This window comes from Python bivittatus, unplaced genomic scaffold (assembly GCF_059951505.1).
Source record: "Python bivittatus isolate LINGU-HERP-01145 unplaced genomic scaffold, Pbiv_v1 ctg000320_np1212, whole genome shotgun sequence".
NCBI classification, from domain to species: domain Eukaryota; kingdom Metazoa; phylum Chordata; class Lepidosauria; order Squamata; family Pythonidae; genus Python; species Python bivittatus.
Genome location: NW_028277052.1, coordinates 5,971,735 through 5,998,311, shown reverse-complemented (window position 1 = coordinate 5,998,311; position 26,577 = coordinate 5,971,735). Strand labels below are relative to the sequence as shown.

Below are 26,577 nucleotides of genomic sequence, written 5' to 3'. Positions count from 1 at the left end.
AGAATGAATTGTAACTCCTAAGAGTGCAAGTAGGAATTGTTTCACTTTTTTAAAGCAGCAGTCCCTTGCAAGTTTTTCCTTTAAGTGGTTCTAACTATCCTCTGCACCGAGCTCATTCTGTGCTGACAATTTATTTTGTCGAGAAAGGTTCCCAAATATTGTCCTATAATCTTACTCAATGCTATAGTTTTTTTATTCTAGCTTGGGCTCAACCCCCTCATTCTGTTGTTCTTGTAGATCAGTGTTGTCCAAACTTGGCCACTTTAAGATGAGTGGACTTCAACTACCAGAATTCCCCAGCCAGCCATACTGGCTGGGGAATTCTGGGAGTTGAAGTCCACTCATCTTAAAGTGGCCAAGTTTGGACAACACTGTTGTAGATGAACCCTGCACTTATTTCATGTTGTGGTCAGGAAAAGCAAAGACTGGGAATGAGAGAAATCCTTGCTGAAGCACAGACATAAGAGTTTTAAAAACTCCTTATTTCAGCAGAGCTAATGCAATGATGCTTTGTAATGAAAAGACTAGCTTTTTTTAAAGGTGTACTACAGTACAGATACAAGCATAGCATAATTAGCATCTTAAAAGAAGCCCATCTAAACCTAAATTTTGCCAGAAAGTACAGTTTTGGGTGTAAGCTATCTGGCCATTTAAACAAACCAACAGACAGACAGACAGACAAACTGCCGTTTTCTCATCTAGTCTGAAAAAAAGTCTTACAGGTTTTCTTTCCCCCAATGTAAATCAAGAAGGTCTCCATAGATGATTGAACTGTGCAAAATACAATGCATGCTCTAATCCTAGGTCTTCATCCAACAGATAAGAAAGTCAACTATATGTTGTATGTTCATCCAGAAAATTCAGACATCAAAGAGGTATGACAGTCGAAACGAGCAGACTTTTTTTTTCGTGGTGTGTTTCAGTAATTTCTCCATTATGATTCTTATAACACACTAATAAATAAAAGCTAACAGGTCATAAAGGTCATAAATCTCAGCTCAAAATCTTGGTAATTTTGCTGCATCCAATGGTATTCCAACCGACTCTCTCAACTGATACCATGTTTTCTTTCTCTAGCAAATTCTAAATAAACACTACATAAATGCACACTGTCTCTTGCTTCTGTGATTTCTTTTTCATATATATGAATACAGAAATATCTCATATATATGAATAAATTATTTTGGAGAACCAGGTTTGTACAATTTTATCAATCGTATTCCCCTTCCAGAATGCATACAAGCTGAAGCTACAGGATACACCAGGTGGTTGCCCAGTTCTTACAAAGAGTGATTTCCTGCTCCCAGCTCTTAATGGCCCCTCTCTGCAAGAGATCCAAAGAAAGCTTGAAAAGGGGATGAGGAGGGTTAAAGTGAGATATCTGCTTTCTTCCTTCCCACTGGTTTATTTAGGATATCTCCTCTCCTCATGGATTACATTATAGTAGAAGAAGGTGTAGGAGATGTCGCTTCTCACAATGGTCAAAGACTGCACCCTGGATTTCCTCCTCTCACATACCACACCACAGTCACATGTATCATGAGCTCATCACCCCCGTACCACAAATCGGAGCCCGCAACCTGAAAGTCTAAGCCACACCAACCTGTGCTTCAGCATCTCCTTCCCTGCATTAGACCACAGAGATATCTACATCCTTTCTTCTCCCCACTTCCCTCTTCCCTGGCTCGTGCTATTCTAAAGTAAGGTTGCATGCCCACTGGAATCATCATGGTCTACATTGTTGAGAATGGCTGTCTGGTCTTCAGGAACCTGCCGGTGGCAGAGGTCATCCTTCAGTGCGGAGAGGCGGGCAAAGGGGTCCTGGCGAGAGTGTCTCTTCTTCTTGCGGAGACAGACAGCTTCGTCAGGCCACAGTACCTGAGCGTTAGGATGTTGTTGAACCTGGGAGGCAGAACCATCTGAAGAAGAAAGCGAAGAGGAGAGAGGAAGGAGTTGGTTAATCTCTGGTACCAGTATTATGAAAGGACATTAAGAGTTTGCGTTTATCTATTTAAGCCAACAAAAAGCATGCCAGCATCACTGTAAATCAACATACACACAACCTAAGATATCACCAAGGTGCAGATATATTAGCAAGCTTGACCTGTAGGAATGACGAAAAGGAATGCACAGAGATGGTGCTGGTGTTGGTGAAGGTGAGGATGATTTTAACACTCATACCAACATGGTGAAAAAAGCAGCTAGTAATTGCAGCAAGATGGATAAGCCTTATATAAACACATAATAAAGACAAGTAAAAACTAACCATTTAAAAGAGGAGGAACCAGGAAAAGTTATTGAGGAGCAGAGGTAAAAGGGAGGACGAACTACGAAAAGTATGGGGCTGATTTTGAAGACAGAAACCCCATGGGAAAGTGAAAAATACTGGCTGTAGGGATTGAGGTAAGGAGAACTAGAAGCTAGTTTTGGCCTAAGGCAGTTTTCTCTAGCTGACCACTGCCAGATAGATGGAGCGCTCATCAAATGCTACAGCCAGCATGGCCATTGCTATGAAATCTAGGAGCTGAGATCCACCCATCTACAAGGCAGCCAGGATGCAGAAGGATGGCCAAAGGAATGGAGGAAAAATCAGGGAGATGTTTCAGTTCTGAAGAACCAAAGCAGAGGGCAATCCAGCAATCTCTTTTATGGGTTGCACCCAAGGCAACATAGCCATGTTCAGGCCCACAGAGAGAGGCAATTCCCATTACAAGTCATTGACTTCAATGAGCATTGTGCCAGGTGGGGGAGGAGCAGCGGGAGAGGCAGGGGAGTGATCCACCGGGAGTCTTGTGTTCCTCGCACTCACTGATTTGTTTTTTGGATTTCGACTTTTTTGGCTTCTTAATCCGTTGGTATTTCAGAGCTTCGAGCCTCTCAGGTGCGGCAGCGTTCCGGGTTGGAGATGGACGTTTTCTAGAAAGACAAAGCAGAAAGCGCCATCAGTGGCCCCCTGCCCTATTCTCTCTCGAGGAAGGGTCTCTCTGCTGGCAAAGAGGGCATTTCAACCTCCACCTTGTCTGACACGGGGAAGGAAAAGAAGATGATGACAATCTTAGCAGGGTGGAAGCCAAATCCACGCCATCATGCTCTCTGCTGGAGGGTTTTTTTTCCCTCCCCACCACCAGCCCTGGGTTCAAGGCAACCCCAACCAATGCTGCCCTTCCTTTCGCTGGCAATCTTCATTTTCCTGCTCTCATGATCCAAATGACTTAGGTCGAACCAGGCAAAGGTTATAGAAAGGACACTAGGCCTACTGTTCACGTGAACAGAATCAACCTCTTGAAAACGGCTGAATTATGCTGAAAACGGAAGAAAACAAAGCAAAACTAAGGCTGAGGCACTGGACCTAAACATCTGCAACATTAAACAGAGGAAGAAGAAGAAGCAGGGTTAAAGTGGCAGCTTCTATGCTGGTTTAAGGCACTTTTCGTTTTTGCTAGTTACAAGAGTGAAAACCTTTAAGAAGGGTGCATGTAGGGGTTGGAACAGATTTTGAAAAGTCTGCCAAGAACAGAGGCATTCACAATAACACATCCTTAAAAAGGGGGGGGGGGAGAAGGGGAGCTCCCATTGAGAGGGGACCCTTACATTTCCATAATGTTGCCAATATACATTTGCATCCTCTATGCATTTGCAAGGGTTAGCCATACTCATCACATACAACACAGTACACAGGTCAAAGAAAGAAGACTCTTACAAGTTGCCTTCAGAGATAAGGTGGAAAACAGCAGATCCTATAGACTAACATGAAATAGGTTATGCAGTAAGATATGCATACAAACAACTGTATTTTCACCCTTCACCCTCTTTATGGGCAACCACAACTCGAGGCCCAGCTGATAGGTTTGCCATAGGCAACACCATTGCATCAGTGTAGCTAGAACACACATTATCTAGAAACCCAAACTTGCTTAAGTCCATCTACAGCTGTAGAACTTAACCACCGATCTTCTGCATGAGAAGTGAGGTTTATGGGTTTTTTTTCCTAAACACACATATGCACAATTTATTATTTACACTCAGGCTATAGGCCCATGACTAAAGAAGCATGCCAATGTTCTTCGGCCAGATGGTGGCTGCGATTTACCCAGCCCTGTAGGCCAGGATTTGATGAGTTGAGAAAATGTCATTTATATGGGAACAAAGGCCTTTCCAATTACAGTAGTACCACAGCTACCTAAAGAGGAAGTTGTCTCCATGCACCTTCCCCAACTTCCTCACCGCAGTGAGGGAGGGAAAGAGGGTAGATCTTGTGTGTAAAGGTGGGGAGTGGAGGTTTATGTGAGAGAAGGGAAGCAAGGAACATGCCTCCCAGGTCAGATAAAGATCTAGCAGATGCATTCACACTACACGCTACATTTGGCTAATGTTAATTTTAGTTTTGCTTCGTTCACTTTCTGGTCTGCTTTTGGTAGCCTGCTGTGCAAACCCAGCCTGTGTGGTTAGTTTCTGGTTAAATGGGTTAAGCGGTAATCAGGCCAAGCATGTTGTGTGAACCCTCCTATCACAGCGAGGAAAGGTTAACATGTCCAGAAAAAGTATCTTCCCATAGACATGGTTGGGGCCTCTTATAATTTAGCACTTTTAAAACTAGAGAGTTTCCTTCATAAAGGACTTGGAGCCATCTTCAAACACCAAGAAGCACCTAACACTCAACTTTCAAGATGTTGAGACCATGGTTTAGAAGTCACAAAAAGAACAAGAGAAAAATACAACTGAACCCTCTATAACTGAGCTAGAATATAGGAAGAAGTAGAATCTAACAACCTCAGAGCCCTTCTAGTTCCATTATGCAGGATATCCAATTCAATTTTAACCCTCCAACCAATTTGGAAAAATATAACCCAATTAAAACATTTGTGTTGATCTAGAACAAGCAATTTGATTTGGACCTATTCAAAAAAGAATATGTGATAAGCCTGGAAAGCATAAAAACGATCTGATCTTTCAAATTGGTCCAGAGCATTAAATAGTCATACAAGCCTAATATCGCTTGAACTGAATTCCTCTGCATGCAGAAGCCATCTATAGCCAGGTTCTCCTGCAACGGATTCTTAAAATTGAAATCTTTGAGAATTCCTGGAGGACTGTTGAGTTCCCGAAAGACCAGAGAAGAACATATGACATTCCCATGTTCAAAAAGGAAAGAATGAGAATGTAGGAAACTACAAACTGTTATCTTAATGTCTATACTGGGCAAGGTCCTTGATCAGAGTTATTTATTTTATTTTATTTATTTATTTATCAAATTTATATGCCGCCCATCTCACCCAAAGGGCAATTCTGGGCAGCTCAAAGATTATAAGCAGCATGTTTGTAAATACTTGGATAAGCATGCTGCGATTAACAGGATCCCGTTAATTAACTGCCCAAACAAACCCTTCCAAACTAACTTTCTCTCCTCCTATGATAGAGTTACTAGTTTAGTAGATCAGGGGAATTCCCTGACATAATATAACTAGACCTCAGCAGAATACCTCATGATATTCTCTTTAAAAAAATGATAAAAGATACACTAGATGATACTACTGTGGACTCACAGTTGGCTGAATGACTACCCTCAAAGAATGCTCAGTGATGGCTTCAGATCAGCTTGAAGGGAATTATCAAGTGAAATGCCAGAGGACTCTGTCCTGGGCCCTGCACTGTTCAACATTTTTATCAAGGGCGAGAATGAAGAAGTTGAGGGGACACTTATGAAGTTTGCAGATGACACAAAGCTGGGACGAGTGGCTAATGCTTTGGATGAAGAATAGAAGATTCAAAAAGATCCAAATAGGCTTGCGCAGCAGGCTGATATGAATAGGATGGGAGACAGGTAAACTTCTGCCTCTAGGTTGAAAAAAAGGTAAGGGACAAATTTAGGTGGAGAAGACCTCGCTTGGCAGTAGTACACGTGAAAAGGATCTTGGTGTCCTTGTCAACCACAAGTTAAACTCAGGGGTGTCTAAAGGGGGAGAGTCAACAGCGTCTAAATGGTGGGCATGACTGGGTGATTGGAGTCCCATCCCCTTTGAACAGGCCCTGCAGACATCATACATATATAAAAAGTGTCAGGGCTTCAATCATCTAGTCATGCCCATCATTTTGATACTATTGACACCCCCCCACACACACATCTTTGAAGCAGCTGCTAAAAAGGAAAATGCTATCCTAGGGTACATTAACAGGAGGTTCAGATCACAGAAAGGAATTATTCCACACTACTTTGCTCTGGTTGGATTCCATTTGGGCTAGTATGTCCAGTTCAAGTTGGAGGACATTATAGGAGGGCTCCTAAGATGATGAAGGGACTGGAAATCAAGTCCTACAAAGGAATGATTCAAAGGTCTTGGTATGTTAGCTTACCAAAAAGCCAACTGAGGGGAGATATGATAGCAGTCTTCAAATATCTAAAGAGTAGTCACACCAAAAAAGAGTCTTTATTCTCCCAAAGGGCATGACCAGAACCAATGGGTTAAAACTAAATGGAAGGAAGTTTAGGATGAACATCAAGATGAACTTCTTGACTCTCTCAGCTGTCAGCCAGCAGAAAAAGGGGTGGATTCTTCTTTGAAGAATTTCAGAGGTCTTTGAAGAGAGGCTGGTTTGTCCTTCCAACTTTTATGAGTCTATGAAAGTACTATGTCCTCTCTTTCCATGTTCTCTTTTCACACAGTGCAAACAAAAAGCCACTCTGTGTCATCCAATCCCTCTGCTGAACACTACTTTCTGCTTGTTTTTCAGATAGATTGTCCAAGCAATCTCCAATGAGGAACACAACAAATAAGGAATATAGAGTGCTTTTCCTGTTCTTTGATTTGGGATGTTGACATATTCATTGCCTTGGTTCATAACCAAGCTAAAGCACATGAAAAGTTGAAGTACAAATTCAAAACCATAACATTCTTTAAAAAGACACATATTTTGCACTTATGTCTTTGGATTAACACACTGTCTAAGATTCTAGGCAGTGCCTAATCACTCAGAACTATTCACAGAAACATACAATTGTAAGCAAAACTAACCCCTCATTAAGACAAGATCAATTGAAGCATCAAAAATCTGATAAAAAAAGAGATTAATACTGACATTTTCTGGGAGATGGCATAAGACAGACAGCTACCAAGAGTGAGATGAGAGCAGAAAGGAGATTTAAACCAATTTTGTAGCCCTCCTGATTCTGCGAAACTGCTTGATGCACACTGAAAAATGAAAAGATTTCTTCCTGTTGGCTATGAAGTACTAATCAAGAAAACTGCCTTTGGTAGATGATGAACGGAATTGAAAGCCTACACATTTCCCCACCTTTCTTAACATCAGATAATAAAGGAAGTCGGCCAAGCCACTAATTAAAAACAGTTTCCAAGAAGGTTTCAGAAAGGCAATACCTTCTTCAGCTTTGAATGCCTCATATTTTAGAGCAGGGAGGGAGTACTCAAAAGGGGTAAGTAAGAGAGCCTATCAAATACTTCTTTTGTGCATGACACTATGTCAGAACAAAAAGAATCACAGGGAAACCAATCAACTTACAGGCTCCCTTCCAGTGAGAGTTCAAATACCGCGTTTTGCAATATATTCAGTCTAATGCCCTATATTTCCAAAACGAAATAAAAATACACAGGAGAACTATATAAACAACATCTCAGAATAAATATAGTGAACCTTCAAATTTAACAGACCTCTCTCTTAGTGGACCTCAGATGCAATGAATGAAATCCCATTTTATGCATATACATAGCACATAACACACACATGTAAAATCACAGTTGGATGAAACAGAGATTCGGCTTTAACAGATACTCTTCTCCTTCATTAATGCATTTAACTGAAGGTTTAGTCTAGGCCTTGGACATGAGAATGTGAAGCCTTTTCAATCATTTCAATGAGTACTTTTGTTCTCTGAAAAAAAGAGAGAGAGAGAGAGACTGCATGTTCAGGATATTTATCCTGCAAATGAGTAAATTATTTTTGCAGGACATAAATCATATTTCACCAAGGGCGAGATTTTATTACCCAATTCACAATAGGCTGGCTGTAAATTTTGTTTATGAAAGCTGCTTTCTGAAATACATACCAAAGGAAAAAAAATACCAAGAATTTTACATTAGCACTGAAAATATAAAAGGACAGTGCTGCGTCGTATAAAAACAGTAAAACCAAGACAAATAAAAACAGATGAAAATAGACAGCCAATGCAAACGTCAGATCATTGTTTGTCACTCTTTTTCTTTGCAATAGTTGTTGGCTTCCAGTGACCTACATTATGAATCTCTCTGAATTGCTTCCCATTCTCTACTACGGATCTAATGGTAAATCCTTCCCTTATTTCCTACATCAATTCCACTAAATCCCTGTTTAGAACTCTTTGGCTACATTTGACTGATACCTTGAGAAAGATGTTGTCTCTCCTGATAATATGTGATGACAAAGGAAACTAGGCCACTCAGAAAATACATCTGCATTTGTACCATGAATATTTGCTGTTTCCCTCGTTAGAATCACAACACTTCAATTACACATAGGTCTTTGTATATTCTACCCACACTTGTTCTATCCTTGAACCACAAGTATTTCTAGGAAGAAACAAAGGAATCACAATGTTTAAAAACTCTCAGATTTTTTGGTCACTATCATGTACAGACAACCCACTGAAACTAAACAAATTTGTCAAGAGAGGAAGAGAAGAGAAGGAAACAGCATTACAATGCAATCAAAATTAAGACTGGTCATGTAAGAAATGTCTTTCTGCGGGAGATGAAAATCTTCCTAGACCAGAATTCCTGTTTCCAACATCTTCTATCAAATGCCACTAAAAAGTCAGAAGCAGAACTTGAAGGAGACAGTAATTTCTGTGTGTCCCTAGCATTTGCCATTAAGCAGGAATCTAACCACAGAAGTTCCATTTATAGAATTCAGAACTTCTAGTTCTTATAGACTTATCTCTGACAAACTCGTCCAATGTAACATTAACAGGGAAATGTTACCCACACATCAACTGTAAAATCTACACCATAATTAGCTTTGGCTTCTTAGGGTTTGCTGGCACTCCCATTGCAAAAATTTGTAGGAACTGCACCAAGTGTTATAACACCTTAAAAGATAACCAGTTCATCATGGGAGACTCTTTCATGGACCTGAATGTAATTCATGATCCGAAAATTAAAAAATGCAATCCCACACCATCCAGAATTGTATGATTACTCTCATGGCCTTTCACCATTGGCCAAACTGGCTGGACTTATAGGAATTAAGCATAATTCCTAGAAATTAGGAGACAACAAATTGCTTTTCTTTCTTCTTAGTCCCTAAACAGAGGATATTTTAACAAGTAAATAGCTTAGACTATGCATTAAGGAGAAAGAAATGTATTTGCTGCTGAATAGTGTTTGCCAACCTGCTCCCCTCCAGAGATGCAGATTTCAATACCCTGCATTTTAGAAATACTGAATATAAATCATGATTGCAGCTTTCTTGTGAAAGCTTATGAAATACTGTGAAAATATGGGTTCTAATTATAATTAGAAGTAAGCAACTTATAGGGGGGAAAAGTGAATGTATTTTAGAGACCAGCACATTTATTTGCATATCGTTCCCCTACATCTTTAATGTTGAGTGTTTCCACAGCTGTTCATGCTTTGCTTGTCAAGAGATGGAAGACTTGCTCCAAATGTGATGAAGTCATGCTCTTTCTCCCTGGGATGGGGGACTATGTTTCCTTTCTCTTTCTCTGTGTCCACACCATGCAAAACAATGTCTACTCACTTGCTTGTGCCAAAACCAAACAAAAACTTCCTTACATTTACAGTCCCTGGTTGCACGTTCTGTGCTTCATATGGCAAGATCTAAAACAAGATTCTGATCCCAGAGTCTGTAGAAGTGAGTCTTCCCAATAATCAGTTTGCTGATCAGCCAGCAGAGGGGGCATGAAGGAGTCTCTTGCAAGAGAAGATTAGACTGCTAGGCATCTCCCACCCCGTTGCTGTGGCTCTTCACTAGAAGAGCCTGGGCATAGGGAAAGAAAACACCCAGAAAAGGAAGCATGACTTGCTTCTTCTCTATGGCACAGCGGTCTTGAAATAACATCTGAAATAAAAGATTCTACACCATTGCAAAGGCGTCCATCAGGAGATTATGACTATATAAACACAAACGCTGAACCAGATCTAGTAACAGCATTCACAATCACACTAAGCTTGCTTTGTTCTTTGGGGATTCAGCTTGGTATGGAAACCCAGCTGTTCCATTCGTTTATTGAGCACAATTTTGTGCCAGTCCACAAAATGGGATAACTCAATAACTAGGTGAAACCTGTTGTAGGAACCAGCCATTCTCTTTTTGCATTTTCTTTTCAAGCCAGGAGTTGGAGAGAAGATGCACGCTCTTGGACCTCAGAAGAGAAATTAGGTTGCAGAAGGAAACAAGCATGGAATTACCTCGGAAAGACAACTTTCCCAATATTACAGCCTCTTATATTTTAACACCTTTTAAAATGCACAGAGACCACCACCCTGAGAAAGGTCTGGCAGCCACCTCAATAGTCAGAAAGCAGCTACTACTTGAGAGGCACGGTTGCATAGCAATGGGCAAGCTGGATCAATGAGAGATGCTAAAGAAAACAGCAAGGGTTCCTGCCCCACCCCGGACACACACACCACAAAGCATTTTGCTACTGCCGTGCCAGATTCACCACAACCAGCACTAGCAGTGCAATGAGAGAAGGAGAAGCTGAGAAAGAGCAGAGCACACCCCAGAGAAAGGCACCCCTTCCCCAGGTTTGCAGGATCAGCACAACTCGCCTACACAATGGATTTTCACCATGCTGGCAGAAGAGAGATGAAGGAGAGGTGGAAGAGGAGAGGAGGGGAGAGGCGAGAAGGAGAAGGGCTCACCATGGCGTGAGAAAAGAGAGAGGAGGGAGGAAGAGAAAGAGGGCAAAACATAATAAAGAAAGAGGAGTCACAAACCAAAATAGGAATTAACAAAGCACTCAGACAAGAGAACTCACAATTTCTCCAAGCCAGAGCAAGTGTGAAAGGCATGCAGAGGCCTGACGACAAAGACAGCCTTTAAAGGGGAAAACTGGTTACTTCCAAAAAAAGAGACAGACAGACAAGGATCCTCATACTCCAAAGAAATACACCGGAGTGACAATGGTTCAGGGCACATACAAGGTCTTGCCAGCCCCACTCAGATCCTCTAAGGCTAGGATCAGAGGGGCTATCCCAGTTCAGAGACAAATACACAGGAACAGAGAGCAGAGGGTGAGATAGAGAGATATCCACCAACTTCCTTTGCGGCTTTGGGGTTTCCCGCTGCTGCAATGCAATTGGTGTGGAGCAGAGAAGCCCTGCTCTGGCTTGGTGCATGCTGGCAGCAAGTTGGGCTTGAGCACAGATTCTGTGGAAGGTTGCAAAAAAAAGAAAAAAAGATGGAACTGGCCCCCAAATTCTGCTTTCTGAGAAGCGTAGCTTTCCCATTTAAGAAAAAACAAGTTTTGGGCCTTATGAATGGTATAGGTACTCAGACTGAGAGACAGGAGTCCAGCCGTTAGAGCAGCATGTTAGTGTCCTGTTCATGATATGGAGCAAAATTGGAATATAGGTAGTCCACATTTAGCAACTGTCTCATTTAACAACTGTTCACAGTTACGACAGTGATGCAAAAATAACTTTGCAGCCAGTCCTCACATTTACAACCTTCGTAGGTCTGTAAGGCAAAGAGAGCTGAAGTCAGATCATAAGCACAGTCACGGTTTCACTTAGCAACTGCTTTGCTTAATGACCAAGTTGCCAATCCCAATTGTGGTTGCTAAACAAGGACAACCTGTAATGGGAGAGAATAAGAAACATGTGCAAGGGTTTGTTCACTTGACCTAATGAGTGAGCTGGTGAGAAAAGGCAACTCCCCCTGATGCAAAATCTGACTCTGTGTGTGTGTGTGCATACCTAGCAAGCCTGAATAAAATATGAACTTTAATAAAGATATGCATTTATTACAAGTATCTATATGCAGAGCATCTCAAGCTTATCTGAGCAACTCTGGTTAAAACCTGGTGATGTTCAAACGTGCTAAAAATCAGACCCTGTAACCCTCAGTCAGAGTGGCTTTTGGCAGTGCTGGTTGGGGATTATGGGAGCAGAGGTCCAGCAAGGTACATGGCTGGGGTATAAGGCTGAAGAAGGCAGAATGAAGAGGTTCTAGTAGCAGGTGATGGGAAGATGGCAGAGATCCTGGGACCCTTTTAGCTTCTCTGTAAACTACAGGCACACTGGGAAAATCATCTGCTATAGCACCTCCTTAGGAATTATTTCCCCCTAACTTGTGGGTTCCTCAAATGAAGCCAGGGTGGAGGCCTGTCAACCAATTGTTTCAGTCCTTGGCAGGCCAACATACAGAGCAAACTGTGGGGGACCTACTGAGAGATACATCAGCTAACTTTGACATAAATTATCTAGGGGTTACCTACTGCTCACCCTGCATGATATATAACCAAAATCCTGTTTTTACATCCTTCATTCTGGGAACTGGGCTTTAAAAAAAAAAAATCATAAAAAGAGACATCCAGAAATCTGCCGGGCAATGTTTCAAAAGTCTGTCCAAATTGCTTTGCCTCCCACATGGCAGAAGAGGACTTTGTGCTCCTTTCTGGCACAGGAACTGAAGCTTTGACAGAAACTGCATAAACTCTCTTTCTTTCACATTTATAGCTGCATAAAACAAGGGGAAGAGAAGGGAGGACTAGAAGGATTTTTTACTAGCCTGGTTATAAACCAATCACAACCCTACACCCACTGACAACTTTACAGACCCAACTCATAAAGGAACCATTTCGTGTGAGGGGTGGTGTGTGTGTGTGTTTTAATGGGGCCTCTTAAAACAAACCAAAATGAACAAAGAATGAGACACCAGCTACCCTCCTCTCTTGTTTAGAGGCATTGATCAACCTTACAAAATACTCAGGGCTCTTACTGTTTGCGATCTTTCAACTGTTTAGGGCAGAAGAGGAACTGTGCAAACAGAACTCTTGACCAATTGCCATGGAAGGCTGGTGATTTAGGATTTCATCAGAGGCCCACTAAATGTTTAGTGCTTCATGAACGGATGGCTTTTGGTGGCCACTTTGGAACTTTCTAAAACAGTGTTGGCTGGCTGGGGAATTCTGGGAGTTGAAGTCCACGCGTCTTAAAGTTCCCAAGGTTGAGAAACACTGCTCTAAAAAGAAGAAAAGTAGGGTTCTCTGTGAAAGCCACAGCACGGAGAGTTGCCATTTCCTGCACTTAATCGTCCCAATGCACTGCTCCCAGATTAAAGTTTCTATTCCCTTCAAGAAGTAAAGTGTTAGCAATATCAAACGAGCCATCATTGCTAGAGAAAATAAATTGGTAGGGAGAACAGGGAGATACATTTCTTGACCTACATCTTCCTGCAGTACAATGCCCCAGTTAATTTGTGGTTCTGATGTTTTTTTTAAGAATTAAATTCAACCATGGGTGCACTTTTCTTTTTCTTTTCTTTCTTTCTTTTTTTGCAACCTGGATATGTCAGTCAGCCAATTCTGTGGAACAACATCTGTTTGAAATCAGTCTGCAAAATGTATGGCTTGCACCGTTGGCATTAAAGGGATAAGACACATTCCTGGTCAACCCTGTTGCTAAAGATGTCGCACATCCTAAAGATTCCACAATGCAAAATTCCACCTGTGATCAGGGAAGGAGGATCCTTGTCCATCCAAATGCTTCCAAGTGACAACTCCAAGCATCCCTTCCCACTGGTCATTCTGAGTCGGACTGCAAAGGGTTGACATTCGGCAGCATCTAGAGGGCCACAGTGACATAGGAGCAAACTTCTGCACCAGAAGAAGCTTCTCCTACATTCTCCAAATCCAGGGCAAAAGTTGGCAACTTCCATTCTGAAAATATATCCATCTTTGCTCATCCATTAAAAAAAAAAAAATTAAAAACCTGCTTATCTGGAACTAGACACTATTTTCTCTTGTTTCAGATCTGCTTTCTTGAGTATTACTAAATGCTTGTGTAAAGGTTGTATTGAAGTTTTTACAAAATGTAAATTTTTGTAAGGATTTTCTGCCCAGAAAGTCTTATTTTATAGAGGAGTGCAAAAACATTTCCACCCCAAAACATTCCATTCTTCTCACCCTACCAGAAATGTTCCTTCAAAACAGAACATTTTGATGGTGAGATTTTGATAGAATAAACAGTTTCAAAGTCTGTTTAAAGATAAAGCAGAGCATTTTAGGGCAGGAATATTTCAAGCTCGACAAGAGTTATTTTCCTTTTCCCTTCCCCTCCCTTTTGGTGGAACTGTATTTGACAATAAGCATTACTGATTATGTTAAGCTACAATGCTTACAGCACATGTATAGGAGAATGAGGCATGTACAAAGTTGTGTAAATGTTAAGTTTTTTGGGGGGGGGGTTCTAAACATGTCAGGGATTTTTTTCTTCTGTTGTATGGTCTCCTGTCCTTGGATGGGAATGGTTAAGGGTGGACTCCTTAACAGTTCATACGCTGACCCCCCCCTGCTCTGCAAATTGGCTTGAACGGAAAAGAGACGTACTGTAGAACGGGGAAATCCCAAAGCCACAAAGGTTGTGTGTGCAATAGTTTGTCCTAGTTTTTGCAATTCCTTATTCCCCTTTAAAGGAAAAGAAGAAGAAGAAAAAAACCAAATAAATAAATAAATAAATGTTATTGGGGGAAGCCCCTCTCATGTCCCCTCCCGTACCCCTCTCCCCAACCATATCCCAAAGCCCCAGCACCATCCTTCCAGACATTGATCACCCTTACCTATTGAGCTGAGGAGTAGCTTGTCTCGACAACACTGCCCAGATAGCTGAGATTAATCAAAAACAAAGCAGTTATCAACATCCGCACGGAGCCAAGCTCCACAAGACATCAGCAAGTCAAAAGGGGAGGGGAAAATCAAAGGAAAAGTGAGGGGGGAAAGAAACCAAGAGACGAACGAACAAACAAACAAACATTGCTGGAGAAAGTAAGGGGGGAAGAAAGGAGAGCTAAAGTGTAGAGAGCTTTATACTCTATGCAACGGGGTTCTAGCACCAAGGACCTATCAACGCTACGGACTGGTTCACTCACTGCAAGTTTTCATCAGGTCAGTCCTCAACTCTTCTTCCCAGAGGATCCTGGGAATTGTAGTTCCATCAGGAGAAAAACGGCTCCCATCCTTAAAGAGGATCCGATGCCATCGTTAAAGGGCAGTGAATTACCCTTTAACCTCTAAGGGAGGCCCTCTTAACATGTTACTTGTGAAGCTACCAGTGCAGATATGAGCACAGAAGTAGGGAAAGCAGCCCCGTCTAGTTCAGTGCTTCCAAAAATTTAACTACAATTCCCATTATTCTTTGAGGGGAGCCATGATCACTAAAGGGACATGAAAGCAAATATAATGTTCATGGCGCAGACATGCTTTTTAGCAAAGGCCCAGGGAAACACTATGCCCTCCAGATATCACTGGACAATATTTCCCATTGTTCCTGACCACTGGGGCTGGGGCTAATAGGAGGCTGAAAATCAACAAGATCTGGAAGGTCATGTGTTCCCCACCCTTGCATCAGAGCAGCCTTCCCCACCTTGCGTGGTGACGTCTGGACTTCAGCCTCCAGAAGCTCCTCAACTAGGGTGGCTTTGCTGAGAATCCTGACATTCATACATCTGGAGGCAGACAGCATCAGAAAGTGACCTCTCCCTGACAATGGGTTTTGGCGTGATCTTGGATCCATGAGGATGAGGTCCATCTTTCCCAATCAACGAGGTGGCTTTCACTGTTTTTTCTTCATTTGCTTTCAAAGACCAAGAGACTGCTCTGTCCTTTTGTGCACATACATCTCTCTTGTCCTATAGGCTGCATCTCCTGAAAGCAGCATCCCATAATTGTGCTGATTGGGTTCTTTAATGAATTAAGAGCTTCCAGGAACCAGAGAGTGTAGATGGAAGGGCAGGACAGGGAGCATTGCAAGGAGAATGAAAGCCAACCTCCCCTGCTACGCTCACAGCACTGCAGCTTCTACTCCCGCAAACTTAGCAGTGGCAACCCATGCTTGTTCCCATCACAAGCAGACCACACCTTCTGCAACCTCCCATCCCTTGCTTTCCCTTTCTCTTGCCCCCTCCCAATCCAGATGGCACAACGCCCCACTCATTTCCAGAAGGCCCAGGGGATCCAAAGGGAAGAGCAGGAGGTCCAACTCCACTACGTCAAGAATCAAACAAAAAGCTGCTTCAACAAAGACAACCAAGATGGGAAGTACTGCCATCAGACAGAGGTGCAGAGGAGAGAAGGAAGAGACAGAAAGAAAGAACACTTTGCCTGGTGCAACGCTGGTATCTGGAAAACCAGCTGCTGGAGAGAAGACCAGCTCCAATCACCTTTCATGGTCAGGATCCGAGAATGCTGACTTCAGTGTGTTTGGGTTGGATTGGGGCTCTAGGTTGACTTTGGGTTTTTAGGTTTCCCCCTCTCCTGACAAGCTGTTCAGGGGCTAAAGTCCTGTTTGCCTGCCTGGCCCAAAGCTGGGGGCAGAGCTTGCAGCACCCCTTTTGGAGATGAGGAGGGTAAAGTGGCTTGGGTAGCCTTCTTTCAATCATGGAGGATAGCCAACCCTCTTGGGAAGGGGGAAAGGATGTGAAAAAGGCAAAAAGTAGGCTTTAATGTCCCGGGAAAGTAAACAGTCAGGAACTAGAAGAGGAAAATATCAGTAATTTCTAGAGTTCATTCACCCCAGCGCTCCCAAAACCTCACCCCGTCCTCCCCCAAAAACTCCTGATCTGGAATGCTATTAATTCTGTTCATCCCAGCCCTCAGCCCCAAGCCAGAAGCAAGCTCGGAGTGGGATTTCCAATGGAAGGATGGGGGGTGGAAAGAAGTGGGAGTTTCAGGTAACAAGCAACGCAGAACCAGAACTAACTCAAAGGTATGGCACCCCACCAATCTAACCTGCTGAGCTGAGCAATGACAGGCAATGCTCTTGCCCCAACAGTGCAAACTGGACTTTTAGAATTGGTCATCTCCAAAAAAGATGCTGCAGGGTGTCTAGATCAACTCTAAGGACTCCATTGATGGTGGCTGGGGAAGAGCTTTAGGGAAGGGGTGGGAGCAGGTGAGGTGGGAGGGAAAGAAGGGCTGGGTAAAAAGGAAGGCAGGCAAATTCCACTTGTACGTGCACACCCTTACCCTGAACTGGTTGTCGGTGTCAGCTCTGGCCTATGGATTTCCTCCCCAGTCCTCCTTGGCGAGGAGATCTGTCCGAAGACGTCCATGGATTCCATGGGCAGGGAGGGGCAATGAGAGGGGGGAAAGCCGGTGGCCAAAGAGGTGAAGGCCATTGTTGGTCGGAAGCTGGGGCTCCCTCCCCGACTGCTCTGGGCAGGAGAACCGGTGGAGGGCGTCGACTTGCGTGAGAAGCTGACTGCTGCCGGGGGCTGCAAGGTGATCTCCGATATTTCTGCCTGCTGGATGAGGCCGGGTCGTGGTCTGGCACGGGCTGTCAGCTCTGGGGAGCTGGTGCGGGAACTGAGGGGGCTTTGAGTCAGGGGTGAAAGCCTTGACGGTTGCAACACCACCTGATGTAAACTGGGCTCCACCCTCCTGGCTTGCCGAGGGCTTGGCCGAGGTCTCGGTTGTGGGTCGTACCACCTTGTGTCTAGGCCAAATGTGCTTGTGCTGCTGTGGCTGACTGGCTCGGACGGCCCATGGTAAGGCAACACTGGTATTCCCATGCCTTGACTGGTATGTCTTAGCTGCCCTTGGCTCACCATTGGTTGCATAGGTTTGTCCTGCCATTTCGGGGTGGTGGTGGTAGGCATCACGGAAGGTTGGCTCCTGCTGGGTGACTTGCCAGCCCAACTCTTTGGTGCCTCCAGAGCCAGAATGCCAGGGTAGGACGCAGGAACCTGGAGGGAGGAAGGCGGAGGTCCCCTCGGAAGACTGGCCTGTGGCTGCACGCTCTCAGACATTTCGCACGGATGGAGCTGGTGAGGAAAGAGGATGGGCGAGGACTCCAGGCCGCTGAAAGGAAATTCTGCCCTGCCCCATGGCTCAGGGGACCGGCCCCCCGTTGGAGTCTGGGTCAGGGGCAGTGTGCTGTTGGAAGCATTCTCTCCATTCTCCTCAGGGATGGTGGGGTGGCCAAAAGGTCCTTCTGGGTGCAAAGGAGGGGAGGACATGACGGAGCTAAGAGGGCTCACCTCTGGCATATAGAAAGGTGGAGGGTCCATCTCCCCGGGGCTGCTGCTGCTGAGGTAACCATAATACAGGCCATGATGGAATGGCCGGGGGCCTGGGGGCCGGGCCTGGCCAGTGGCTTGGAGGGCCCCTGTTCCCTCCAGGCCCCGATGGAATCTGGGACTGTATGCTGGTGGCTGCAGATAAGACTCCTGGCTGGAAGAAAGAGGGGTCAACTGGGACTTGAGGGCCACAACAGAGGGAGGCATTGCAAGATCATCATTTTCTTCATCAGATTGGCGGAACTCGGGGTACATGTCTGTCTCCTCCACAAAAGGGAAACCTTCGATCCGGCGGGACTTGAGTGAGGGCTCCATCTCTGAAGGGTCCATGACAAAGCGGCCATCTGGCCCACGGCTGATGAGTTCAATGGGGGTGGTGGCCTCGGCTTCAGCTTCAGCTTTGGAAACACTGTACTTCTTGCTGCTGATAGCCCGTTTGGTCCTCTTGTAAAGAGACAGCTCCTTCTCCTTGCTAGGGCTGAGCATGCGCTTCCCAGCTGGACCTTGGTCATCAGAGGACTCGGAAGGGGGCCGTAGAGTACGGATGCTCTCAGGACTCACCTTGCCAGAAGACAGCCTAGGGAGCAGGAATGAAAGAAAGGGGGAAGATCTTGGAAGAGGAATAGCACCACCTGAAAAATATCTCAACAAACCTCAGGACATGAAAATATGACTTAGAGCGGTACAAATCATTCAGAGAGCAGCTCCGAGCAAAGAGTTGTATCAAGACTGCACATGGCTTTAGAATGATTCAAAGCACTGAGACAACAATGTTTTCAGCACTTTGCAGAGGGCCTTTCCAGGTCAACTGTATATATCCTGAACACAATACCGCTCACACACATACTTTTTTGAGGGGAGGCAATGTTAGCAATTTTCCCCAGCTTCACGTACGGAAGGCAACAGATCCACAGGTTACTTTTCCTTCAAGGCAATAATGTACCTGTTAAAATATACTCCTGAGAGTGTTACAAAATCAAGGAACAACTAGACCATGAAGATTTTTCCCCAATTTCTGACCATGAATGTCAGGTTTTGAATGAAGGCAAACTCATTAAAGTACCATGGACTTCAACAATTAGCACAATAACAAGATCTAACTAAGATCAACATCCTCTTCAAGTTCTTAGGACTGCAGGATCAGCTGTTCTCCTCTGTGCACCCGTTTTCTATGTGCAAGGAGTTGCTTGAGGTGAAGCACTGAAATAGCATGCACCCTTACCATTTCCAGCCTGAAAGTCAGAAGAAACAGCCTCTGATTTTGCTGCAGTTTGGACTCCGAAATGTTCAACTAAAGCCAATCATATTCTGTTTCCTTTACCTTCCTCAGCTTATAGATTCTGCATGACTGTCTAGAAGATCTGCATGTTGGAGCTCAAGGCATTAGGAGAACCTCAAGCTGGAGAAGGTTGATGTAAACAGTGCCCCTTTTGGCTAACCATCCAATGAATTACAGTTTCTGCACTCACAATGCAAAATACTTACGGAGACTCTAGACTCTTCCTGCAGTGGGTTATAGAGAGAGGTGGGTCTGCAAAGCAATAAAAAGCAGAGGGTGGGGAACAGATCATTACAGATCTATCAGTGAGAAACTATCTTCCTTAAATATTCAACCCTGATAGAATAAGGAACTGTCTTTCACTGGTGGAAAGTTAGCATTGGCTTTGCAAAGAAAGATTCCTGTTAATGTGTTTTCTACTTCCTTCCCACACTAAGGAAAATATGTTTTTTCTCACGTGTGACTTCAATGGAGGAATTCTTGCTCTTCATAAAAACCAAACCTTCCTTCAGAGGGGCAGATCCCACATACAGATAAACCACTTCAGGGGCATCTAAGCCAGAATCTTTTCCCTTGACTTGCAGTATTTACAGAGGAGTGCTTTATATATTTATATTATATTATATTATATTATATTATATTATATTATATTATATTATATTATATTATATTATATTATATTTATAAATAAATATAAATAGTGCTGCATACACTCATAAATGCATCCAGATTTCCAAGTAAATGGTATTTCAGTGCCGTAAGAGATTTCTGGGAGGCTGGAAGCAACGGAAGGGTGACTAGATATAAAGAATCAAGTGACAGAAGGTGAGCCAGTTGGCAGATTATCTCATAAATGACAACGTAATCCAGGTAGCAAGACATTGGGGAAGCGTTTCAAACCATTCAGAGAAACTCCATCTTAATTCATTTACTCTAAATGAGTTTCCAAGAGTCTGTATTTACCCCAGCCTAGCATTACAGAGACCTTGCTGAGACCTGTGTAGCTTTTTCGGTCTTGACCTCGTCCACTGGTGTGGGTCTAAACCAGGGCTGACATTAACGTTCTTTTTCTAAGTATTTCTTTATTTGCATGGTTTAACCAAATACGAGCCTTATCTGCAGTATGAAACGACTTTTCCAGAAAGAGACTTATCTCTCATCTGCAGTTTGAGGATTAGGGTTTATTCCAGCCTCAGTTTTGCACCGCTTACCCCTAGGGCGTTTGAGATTTTCTTTGGATGATCTTCCTCAGCGGAAGTCCACAAAGACCTCACCAGTCTAGGCTAAGAAGCCTGTGTTTTGACAATTACATACCTCAAAGAAATGAGGGAGCGGCAGATCCAGGGATCTTTTTAACAATCGTGATGATGCAGCAGAACTAGCCCGTTGAAGAGAAATATATGCTATAGCCTTCCCCGAAGTGATGATGTCTTCTAGATGTGCTGGATTTCAAATCCCATAATTTCCAGACAGCGACACCACACACAGCACCACAATTCACAGCACCACAGGGTAACGTAACCTCCCATACATGTCAAGCAACTGTATGTAGCCCCTTAAAAGCCAGAGGTGCATTGCCTAACATTATGATTAGATGGACTTTGGAAAAGGAGATGCATCAGAAACCAGACATCTTAAAATCTGGATTGAACATACATTCTCTTACCTGAAAGACAAATGAAAATTTATTCTGGGATGGCTTCTACTCCCCTTTTGCAAGCCTGCCTACCTTCGCAGTGAGAGGCTTAACCAGCAGAATCAGCAGGAAGGGCCTCACCTTTTTTGCGTTTGAGTTTCCGTTTGCGCTGCTTGTTGACAAAACAGGCCGCCAACGTGCTGAAAAGAATGGCGGCAGCGAGGAAACAAATGGTAGCAACGATGCCCGCCAGCACGGGACGCGCCAATCCTTCGTCAGTCAGATCTGGCTGTGGAAATATGTCTGGGTGGAAAAGAAAATAGGAGACGTGGCTAGAATTAAGGTTTGGACAATGCCTGCAGTGAGGCATAGCAGCCCCTCTAGATGGACCAGACTTTCAACTCTGCAGGAAGGCTAAAGCTACTTTCATTAGCTATAGTAACAGAATATTGCAAGTTTGATTCTGCTGCACCTCCTTCCCTTTCTTATACTCCAGTGAATTAGGGAGGTGTCCATCTGAGCCACTTCCAAATGTTTCTTTTCTCCGGACTTAAAAAACGTTCCTTTTGCCTAGGTAATGGTTCCTGCATATTTCCGTGAAGGTCATTTGCTTACTCTTTACACATAAGAGATAATGGGAGATTGCAACTTTCTCCAAAAGAAGAGGAGGAATTTCCTTTGGGGGGCTTTCAACCATCCATGTACCCGGATATGTGAGAACGGTTGAAAAATGTTAAATAACTTTGGACAAAATTCATTACTTCAAACTCCTCTGGAGGTAGAAGAGGGGTTCGATGCTACCCTTGAAGGCAAAGATATCCTTAGGACAAATGTTTTCATGAATTGTTTGTCCATTTTATCAGATGCATGAAACGTGATCCTCAGTTGGTATGCAAATATTCCTAGTTGTGCACAAGCTCCTGAATACAAATAATCCTATCAATGGCTGCATTCTCTCAAATGTTATTATTCATATTTTGGGGTTCATAGTGTTAATTTCATTTAAACAGTAACAAAAGGGGGAGAACTTCCTAGGGGCATCTGCGGGAGGGGAGGGTGAAAGGGGGACAAATTACAAGAGCAACGTTGCACTGTTGTACATCAAGCGCTTTCTCATGCATGTACAAAAGGGCAAAATGAAGCTACTGTTATTTTTTTGAGGAAAACATCACACCCTGCAGATATCTCTGCTACTAAGAGTGGAGAACAGCCTTCAAAATGCTAATGAATCTTGGAAAGTGAACATTTTAAAACACGGCCCACAGTGACCCATAGCAATGGAAATCAGAAGCAAATGGCATAGCCTTCCTCAGGACTGCTGGCTCCCAGTTTGGCTGGGGGGATCTTAGCCTATGCGCTCTCAGAATCATTTCTTCAACTCATATCTTCTTCACCACCTGATGGACTACTGCAACACGTTCTTCGTGGGGCTGCTTTGGAAGATGATCCAGAAGCTGCTGCTGACACAAAATGCAGTGGCAAGGCTACTGGAAGGATAATTCCACCAAAATAGAATTCCACCAGTCTTAAAGTTGGTGCACTATTACCAGTAGGTTTCCAGGCCCAATTCTAAGTGCTGATTGCTACCTCTAAAGCCCTAAAATGGCACAGCACCAGGATATATCAGGGAATACATGGTATAAAACTGGGTTACTTGAGAGACCACCCTCTCCCAAGAACATTTGCTCGGCCTACAGACTCCAACAGGCATGCTCCAGGTTCCTTCTTTTCAATTTTGTCATCCTAGGGGATGTAGGAAGCCTGCCTTTCTGCAGTTGCTCCTGTTCTCGGGAATGATCTTCCCCCCCAACATACAACAGGCCCCAACTCTTCTGACCTTTAGAAAGGTGGTTAAGACCTGGCCCTTCCCCCAGACATTGGGGGCTACTTGAGAAAGAGCCCCTTTTTGGTTGTTCTGTTATGTTGTCTGGTCATCACTTTATATTTTGAATGTTGTATTTGTATATCATTGATGTTTAATGTTACAAGGTTGGGGATGGGGGTGGTTTATTGTTTGTTTTTTATGCTGTGTGTTACCCAGAGTCACAGTTTGAGTTGGGTGGCCTTATACAACTTATCAATAAATAATAATAATAATAATAATAATAATAATAATAATAATAATAATAATACAATACATTGCCAGTATTCAATTCGCCCACAAAGTCCAGTCACCTAGAAAGGAGCAATGGAAAGTTTACCCTCTGCATAGTACATGTGGGGTCGCTTTCTCTGTAGTACCCTCCAGTTTGGGGCATACCCATCCGTCAGAAAAATGGGCAAATTGTAATTCTGCAAACAAGTTAAATCTTTTTTATTTCACCATGTCTCCACTCCAGCTGACAGATCGCGGGCATTTATCCTGGGTTTTGATTTTGAATGTTTCTGTTTTTAACACTGGTTTTATGTTTTTATTATTATCGTTTGGACTATTATTAGTCATCTTCTTTGTTTTGATGTTGTAGCCCACTCATAGTCCTTTGGGACTGAGAGGAGTCTGAAGTACCGTGAACAAATAAGTAACAAGGAACAGCATTTATCAACCAACATTCAATATATCATCACAAGACAGAAGCAAAAGAAACACTCTCTATTCTGATTTCAACCAAGGATACAGACCACTAACATAATCCTTATAACAAGGGTAATACAAAACTTTCTTAGTTTCCAATTTCCTGAAATGGAATATATATATATCCATTCATTCATTCATTCATTCATTCATTCATTCATTCATTCATTCATTCATTCATTCACATGTTCCTGGGGAAAAAGGCAAAGAAAATGGTAAACAAACATCTCAAGAGTGTGTCACAGAATAAAGGTTTTTCATGTGTTTCTTCCCCCCATATATTCAGCCTTAGACAGGGTTAATAGCCAAAAACTGCATGCTTCCTTGTGAACAATATTTCAGAGGGGGCTTTGCATTGCTCAGATAATAACTGTTGGGGGGGGGGGAGTTGCTATGTGGCCTTGTGTGATAGGAAGAGCCAGAACAGCTTCAGCCAGACTTGATACTTCTCATTTACACAACCGCACTTGCCAAGAAGAATATCCGTGCCAGAAGATTCTAGCATAGGGAACACATCACAAACATGGATATGTGCCCAAGTTTCCTGTACAGAGAGAAGGCTGAATATTTTGCAGAGGAGGAGAAACTGAGAAGCAACGCTTCCATATCCTGCATCAAGCCAGTTTTCAAAAGGAATTGGTTTGAATCGAACTGAGCTACATCATTCCAATTAATGCAATATCTTTCAATACATTTGCTTCCTTGCCAGCACCTAGCTAACCTTGGTTGCTCTCAAAAAATTAAGCAGTCTTTCTGCTTAGGACTTCTCTGGTTAGAATTTAGACATCATGAAATCCCAAGGATGAAGGGTAGATTTGAAAATTAAAAAAAAAAAAATTAAAACGGAAGGAGACAATGGCAATTTACTTCTGTACCACTGCCAAAAAACCCTATATCAACTAATCTACCTAGTTGCCAGGAGTTGACTTTGACTTGATAGGACTTTATAACAGGACAAGTGATAGTTCAGTGATATTTCACTTGTTTTGATATAATATGAAGTGTTTATGAAACCACTGAAATAAAACTGATGGGCAACGTATTGTCAAACTTAAACACCAGATATCTGTCTGTCAATCTGGAACCCACCAGTGAAATTCTCTTCTTTTATCCCCATCAACAAACAGATGGAAAATAAAGTGTGTTCCAAGTTAGGAAGAAGGTGAGGAGATAACATCTCTTGACTGAAGAATCGTTTTAATATCTGGGGGATCATGGCAAAGGAGTCCCTGTTCCTAGAGATGATCTCAGAACTGGATTAGATTCAGAGGGCAAAACACCTGCCTGAAAAGGCAAGAAAAATCATTGCTTACCTGTGCTAGAGACTCCAGCAATATTGCTGGGTTCACTAATTAGACCTTGCATGACAGCCAAAATTCGGAACTCATACCACGTGTCCTAGAACATGAAACATGCATGGGTCATTAGTCTTAATTATGCTGATGGAAACCAATGTCATCACCATTCAAGGTGACAAATGATTCCCGGGGAGAGGGAGGGAGAGGGCCAAAAAAAAAAAAAAAAACCCTCATAATTGTACTGAGTTGAGCTACCTTTATTAAGTAGAACAGCCTTATTCAGCTGGCCACCCTCTGGATGTGCTGGCCCTACAGAGCCTACAGTTCCCCAACAGCATGACCAAAAGCAATCCACAACTAAAATGGAGAATTCAAGGTTCAAGGAGGCAGAAGCAGAGTCCATAGGCTGCTACTTTTTTCACCTTGGTCCAAACTCTAGGACCTCTGGGAAGGTGACACGTGTAGCATGAAGCTGCTGACTACAGTTCAACTGCAATCTTCTATGCTCCTACATGAAAACAAGTCCTACTAACTCAATAGATTTACTTCTGAACAGGATTGCAGTAAACGCTTTTCCCTGTGGATCCGTTCAAGCATGCATTCATGTCAGTTGTTTACTTATTAATTCACATTCTGATTTACTTATCATGTTATTTATACCCTGCCCTTCTGCCTTGAAAAGAGTCCCGTAGGGCAGCTTCTAACATTAAATATACATGATGTACCATCACTGACATAATCACAAAAGATAACAGGACATGTTCAAGCAGCACAGATGAATTCAACAAAAGCAAGGGCCAAATCCAGGTAGGACAAGATGACTTAGTATCAATGCCCCCACAAGATTATTTAAAACTAAGAAGGGGGGAGCAGAACAAAAGAGGAAGTGGGAGGGGGCTGCTTGAATGGTTTTTCTTATAGACACTTCTTTTCTTTCTGTTTTTTCTTTCTTTTTTAATTTTTTAATTTTTTTGTTAATCATTATGTAAAATCTCTTCTTTTGAATTCTCACTTCAGTCCTTAGCTCAGTGTAAAGCTTATGCAACAGCAATAATAATATTTTTTTAAAAAAAAATCAATAACATGAATAAGTTAGGGATTACACTGCTCTGTAGGTAATTGTATGTATGTATTTCCAGTTTTTTTCTGCTTTTTTTTTTCTTGTTGGTTTTTACTTAACTAATCAAAATTAAAAATGTGGAAGAAAATATTATTTAAGCCAAACAGATTAACTCTTTTGGATGAAACAATTTTATTTTTCAGTTATCTGGTATAACTTGTTCACACATAGACAGTAGCATTATTTTAGCATGGGGATTCTTAACTTTTTTGTTCTTAACCTTTCAACAGTCTGGTGAAACCTGGGGAGCCCCTTTTATGAAAAAGGTATTTAAAAGCATAAAACAAAATACAGAGATACTGTATAGATTGTATTACAAAGGAAACCAATTATGCTCAAAAACAGTTATCAAATTATTAAAAAATAACAAATATGTAATATAGCAATTTATGTGTGTCTTCATTAATCCATTAAATTGATGAT

General features: G+C 42.7%; 1 protein-coding gene across 1 annotated transcript in view; it reads right to left on the bottom strand.

Annotated features, from left to right (window-relative positions):
• Positions 1-384: 384 nt before the first annotated feature.
• IGSF9B (immunoglobulin superfamily member 9B) overlaps positions 385-26,577 on the bottom strand; it is an 83,724-nt gene continuing 57,531 nt past the window's right edge. The window contains exons 15-20 of the mRNA XM_088139029.1: positions 25,050-25,134; positions 21,306-21,467; positions 19,735-19,780; positions 17,198-18,826; positions 2,810-2,916; positions 385-1,919 (exon numbers count right to left, since the gene is read on the bottom strand). Coding sequence (XP_087995155.1) covers positions 1,696-1,919; positions 2,810-2,916; positions 17,198-18,826; positions 19,735-19,780; positions 21,306-21,467; positions 25,050-25,134 — 2,253 coding nt within the window. The 3' untranslated portion in view covers positions 385-1,695. The remainder of the gene's footprint in view (positions 1,920-2,809; positions 2,917-17,197; positions 18,827-19,734; positions 19,781-21,305; positions 21,468-25,049; positions 25,135-26,577) is intronic.